General features: G+C 40.1%; 1 protein-coding gene across 1 annotated transcript; it reads right to left on the reverse strand.

The window, feature by feature from the left end:
• Positions 1 to 337: 337 nt before the first annotated feature.
• Positions 338 to 2,970, reverse strand: LOC103932158 (G2/mitotic-specific cyclin S13-6). The gene is made up of 7 exons (XM_009341704.2): positions 2,821 to 2,970; positions 2,306 to 2,447; positions 2,146 to 2,206; positions 1,732 to 2,055; positions 1,078 to 1,617; positions 801 to 979; positions 338 to 700 (listed from the first exon to the last, which is right to left on the reverse strand). Exons 1-7 carry the CDS (start codon positions 2,858 to 2,860, stop codon positions 493 to 495), a joined length of 1,494 nt encoding a protein of 497 aa, XP_009339979.2. The 5' UTR covers positions 2,861 to 2,970; the 3' UTR covers positions 338 to 492.
• Positions 2,971 to 6,019: the final 3,049 nt, after the last annotated feature.

Consider the following 6,019-nt stretch of genomic DNA (forward strand, 5'->3'; position numbering starts at 1 on the left):
AGATCATTTCCTTACTGCTGGGATCGGATTTCTGTCCCTAGTCTGGTTCCAACTGAAGGGCAGAGTAGCCTCAACAATTTTTTTGTTGTTGAATTTAACCACCAAGTTACGATGAACGGACTAAAAAGGCCCTTCACAATTAGCGGAAAGAAATGCTTCACGGAATGAGCAAAGCAGAGCATATATATAGTCTACACATTTGCTTGCTTGCTGGCTCTGCTTTCCTTGCATTGCGCATAGCCTTTTGCATTTCAAGCAATCAGCCCGAGCATGGTATTATTCGCCACATAAGATTGTCTGTGTTTCAACTTGATTTTGTTGCAGGGTTTCAAGTGTGTGAGTTAGAATTAATGAATGAATGAAGCGAATAGTACATCACTTGTTCTGATTGACCATACTAGCTTGACAAGATATAAAAAACACATAAAATTGCACCCGGCCATGCGGCCCATGACCTCACGTTCACATAAAGCAGTGTCAATGTGATGATGATTAAACTACTCTGGCCTTGGCAGCAGCAGCACCAATACTAGTGATGGACGTGGATGTGGACGGAGTTCCAGCTCGAGCCAAGAGAGCTTTGGCCGGTGGAAGCAGTGCAACAGCTCCGTGCTCCGAATTTGAGTACTTGCTGTACACACCTTGAAGTTTACTTTTTGTTGCCATTGCGTGCAAGCTCGCCAATAGTTTGGAACAATCTCTGTTGGTGAGCCCAGAACACTTACGTTAGTTCCAGATATACTAGTAACATTACATTGCACAAAAAGAAAGGAAACAGAAAGAGGAGAGAATTGAGTTACCTGAGCTGAGGTTCTGAGAAACCAGTGTGAAGCTTGAGTGTCTCGGACCAAACGGGACTCTTGTTTAAAGTGCATTTGGCAACATAGACTGCTGAGGCTGCAATCATGGAGGGGCAGTACATAGTCGTGGTGTAGTGCATCGTAGCTAACTCCGCCAGAAAATAAACCATGTTTTCCATCTGCACATTCAATTTCAAATTATTAATTTATTCAAATTCAGACGAACAAGCCAGAACACAGAGAGAAGACACAAATTAGAGAAGAACAGACTACTGACTTGGTGATCTGGAATTGACGCTTTGATGAAACGAACGAGGAACACATAAAGTGTAGGCACAGTCAAGGTCCATTCGAGTTTTCCAAGTATCTTCTTCTCCATGATGAGTATCTGAGAATGAGTGTAAGCCCTGTCTGAAAGGCAAACAAAGTCATTGACTTCAGGGGCCCAGATTTCTTCATACTTGGAGGCAATCAGCATAGCACTGATGCCGACTAACTGTAACTCCTTCCTGGGCACAATCTTAACCGCAAGGAAGCGATCAATTATATTGATGGCCAGGTAGAATGTCTCAGGAGAGAGTTCAAACTTGGTATGCACATCAACCAGCCAATCCACCAGAATTGCTCTCATGTTTTCATTAATCTCGGGTTGTGAGTCCATGTAGTCATGGGGGCGGTTCTCATTCTCAACAAGCTTATAAAACTTGTACATGTCCTCAATGTATTCAACAGCAGCCAATTCATTGCCGGCGTCATTTGTATCAATATCAACAATATTATTATGGCTCTTTGGTTTATCAGTCACACCACAAGCAGCCTGCCAATTGAAACAACAACATTAATAATCATATATAATTTATACACACACACACGCTTTACAACTTACAACAGAAAAAACGTCAAAATTAACTTTCAAACAACAATTTCTTACCTTGCTTCGAGCAGTAAGGACTGAAGTATAAGTTGGTGCTTTCTTCCTTGAGGTTCCTTCTGCCTCCTTTTTCTTGTTAACCGGCTTAGCGGTCATGCTCTCTTCCTCTGTTGCCTTGACTTCCCTGGCCTTGGGCTGGTTAACATTCACCTTCTTCTGAGCCGCCGCTGCCACCTCCTTTGGTACCTCAGCTCTTTTAACACCATCAACAACAGCATTCACCTTCTTCTGAGCCACTGCTGCCACCTCCTTTGGTACCTCAGCTCTTTTAACACCATCAACAACAACAGGAGCATCTCTTTTCACATTTAGACCAATTTGTTTCTGTACATCGATTACTAATTTTTAGAGAACAAGATATAACAATAACGATAATAAATAATAAGTAATAAAGTAGAATGGGAAAGGACGAACCTTATTGTTTTGGGCAGCTGCTGCAGCCTGCGCATTAGCGAGTAATTGAGCGCAAAAGCTCCTAAAACAAGAAGAGAGTAATCAGTAAGCAAGAAAACAAAGAAAGGACAAATGAGAGGAATCACGAAAGAAACAAAGTAAAAAGCAGCATCAAGCAAACCTTGTTACTGGCCGATTAGGCTTGGCGTCTATTACCACATTTCCAATATCGCCTAGCGCTGTTCGCCTTCTGCCATCGCCAGCGGCAACAACATTCTTTTTCAGCGGCCTACCTCCTCCTCTCTCCGCAACTGCTGCCTCACCTGTAAGTTACAACAAATAGACTCTAGAATCAATGTACGAAACAAGTCAAAGAAAACTATTTTCGCTTTGGTTGCGGGGACAAAATCAAGACAGCGAAATGAACCCGAAAACCCATCATGTACTGGGAAGCCCAATCCAAGAAAAACAAGTAGTCTTGAATCGGTTTAGTAGGTGAAGTTTTCCGAAATATAAACCCTAAATCCTAAATCCAATCAAGATTAATCCAATCCTTAACAAATAATAAACTCTAAATTCTTAAACCCAAGAGACAAACCAGAAAATCTTTGATCCAATTCTTTAATTAATCAAATCAAACAAACAATAATTTTGGAGCAAAAGAAACCCATCATCGAATCAGCGTAAAAGGAATACCTCTCGCTTGTTGTGGAACAACTACTACTCTGGAAGCCATTCCGAATCGTTTCGTTCTCTGTCTCTGTCTCTCTCTCTCTCTCTCTTTTGCAGGGAAGGGAAGCGAAGAGAAGCCTAGGATTATCAGAGGCCGTGTTCCGTATTTGAAGAAGGTAGCCGACGCGTCGCTCCAACGGTCGAATTTTACTTTTAGTTTCGATCCGTTGGATGACTACTTCATCCGACGGCGTAGGTTCGTCTTGGAGCCGTTGGAGGCCGAACTAAAAAGTTACCGTTGGTGTTGGGTTATTATTACAAATTAATTATTATATTAGGGAATATAGTCGGCTGAAGGTGTCAGGGAAGGCGCGGTCACCCACTAACATAGCTTTAGTGGAACACGTGGATGAAGATAAACTAGTGGCCTTTGATTTTGTTTACTGCTTGATTAATGTATGGATGTTTGCTCTTTTGAGATTTGTGTATATTCATTATATGAATTTTAAAATTTAATCTCATTTAATGATAATAAATAGGATGTAAAGTATAACTAACATTTGAGAATGATGAGCAGAAATATTTTCTTCCCGTATAATCAAGCTAACTTTTGTAAATCGTTAATTCTAATTTTAAATTTTATTTAAATATCATTTAGAAATTACATATGAAAAAAAAAAATTCCTTAAATTTTATTACAAGAGGTCCAATATACTTGGAATACGAGTTGAAGCGCGTGTCATAATACAAGTAGGGGAATACAAAAATATTTTCTCTTTACATATATTATAACACATAATATACCGACTTTTGTTCTAAATACATGAACCTCTCCTACTCCCACTATTTCCCTCAAACAGGCAAATTTGCGTTGTAAACAAGTTGACATTCTTCCCATAAACCCAAGCTCTCACTGCCACTGCCACTACCACTGCCATTGCCACAACACCCCAGGCATAAGCCCAAGAACAAATAAATCTAAAATTGAGAGCCTTGATGTCTGATTTGGGCTTACAAAATTCTATTAAGTAAGATGTTTTAAGTTTAATTCTTGCTAAAACGAATTTAAACCATATTATTACTAATTATGAGCCTTAACTCATTATTCCACTCTTTTAGTGTAAAAAATCATTTGTTGAAAAAAAATGAATGAATGGTGAGACAAACTAAACTCACTATTATGCCATGACATATCATGTTTTAGTTTTTATTTTTTACTTTTTGTGTGTGGCAAATAATGATGTTTACCATGCCAAATTGCAATTAAAAAATTTTAGAAAACTTTTAGAAGTTCATATTTTTGTATTTTATTTTTTATTTTGGGGTAAGAATATTTAAGCATTGTATTAATCTGAACTGAAACCATCTTATTTATGGGATTAACTACAATACTTACATGTATTTAATATAGTCATCTGATGGTCAGTTATATTCATGTAAATATATGTATTTAACACAATTACAATCTGACTGTTGAGATGATGGTTGTACTAAATACATAAGTATTGTAGCCAAATCTCTCATCCATTTATCAAATTAAAATTTAAAGGGGATCATTATATGGAGTTTGGTAGACTTTCATATGGTTTTGATGGATTCTCATATTTAGGTGTATTCAATATATACTTTTAAGGAGTTAATGTCATCCTGTATGAATAGATACTTTTTATGACTTTTAAAAAGTCTACGAAAATCTTGTAAAGTGTCACATCCGGCCTAGGGGGGACCACTTCCCGGGCCCACTCCACCACCGTAACACAATATTGCACGCTACTCGCTTAACTTCGGAGTTCCCACGGAACCCAAAGCTAGTGAGCTTCCAAAAGGCCTCGTGCTAGGTAGGGATGAGAATATACATATAAGGATCACTCCCCTGGGCAATGTGAGATGTTACAATCCACCCCCCTTAGGGGCCCGACGTCCTCGTCGGCACACACGCGGTCAGGGTTAGGCTTTGATACCAATTTGTCACATCCCAGCCCAGAGCGGATCACTTCCTAGACCCGCTCCACCACCGTAGCACGATATTGTCCGCTTTGGGCCCCTAGCACACCCTCACGGTTTTGTTTCTGGGAACTCACACGAGAACTTTCTAATGGGTCACCCATCCTGGGAGTGCTCTCGCGCGCTACTCGCTTAACTTCGGAGTTCCTACAGAGCCCGAAGCCAGTGAGCTCCCAAAAGCCTCGCGCTAGGTGGGGATGGGAATATACATATAAGGATCACTCCCCTGGGTGATGTGGGATGTCACATAAAGAGTCATAGATGTTGATGGATTGTAAGTGCTTTTATAGTAAGATTTTTTGTTATTGCAAATTCTACTTCTCCCTATAAATTTGATGTATTTCATTGTCCCACTTTTAATGATGTTACTCCACCACCCACTTCCACCACCATGTCCCCACCACCATGATTATCCCTACTACCCACCGCCATCACTGTCTCCATCACTGCCACCACTACCACCATATTACCTCGACTACTGCCATCTTGTTGTGACCATCACCACGAGCCCATCATCACCACCAACACCTTGTCATGGCCATCACCATTGTACCACAACCTCTTGAGATCACTTTTCTATCGTCGTCACCATCACTACTACCGCTACCTCTATTACTAACATCTTGTATACCTTGCTCATCACCACTATCCTCGAGGCCAGCACCACCACCAAAGGGGGCGTTGGGGGGTGTGCAAAAGGTACAGTGGCATAGGGTCCCGAGACATTAGATTTTGTTTTTGGTCAAACTACATAATTACATTAAAATTACTGATAGAAGTCTCACAAACGCTTCAAATTTTATGTACAATTCAATCAAAGCCAACGTGAATTTATAGAGGTAGACGAAAATCCCCAAATCCATGTATTTATAACTCTGAAAATCCATCAAACGCTATATACAAATACTACGCCCCAACTCTCACGTTTTTTGGTTCCTTCCCGGCCCAGAAGTTCGCTTTTGGTGACTAGCTCTACTCCACCAGGTTTTCGAGCTCAGGGGAAGGGAAGGGAAAGTTTTCGTCCTAGGTAAGCTAATCCACTTCTTGAATCACATTAAGAGGTTCCTATTGGTCAAAGAAATGAGAATTTGTAGTTTGGTTGGCAGTCCCCTTGAGGAGCGAAATTTTTTATTTATTAAATTTAATCAACGAATTGATTGTAAAATACACATCTAATTTAAAATTTACAAGACTGTATTTTGGAAACGTGATTATGGTT

The sequence above is a fragment of a genome, unplaced genomic scaffold (genome assembly GCF_019419815.1).
Source record: "Pyrus x bretschneideri cultivar Hongxiangsu unplaced genomic scaffold, Pyrus_bretschneideri_v1 Contig72, whole genome shotgun sequence".
Lineage (NCBI taxonomy): Eukaryota > Viridiplantae > Streptophyta > Magnoliopsida > Rosales > Rosaceae > Pyrus > Pyrus x bretschneideri.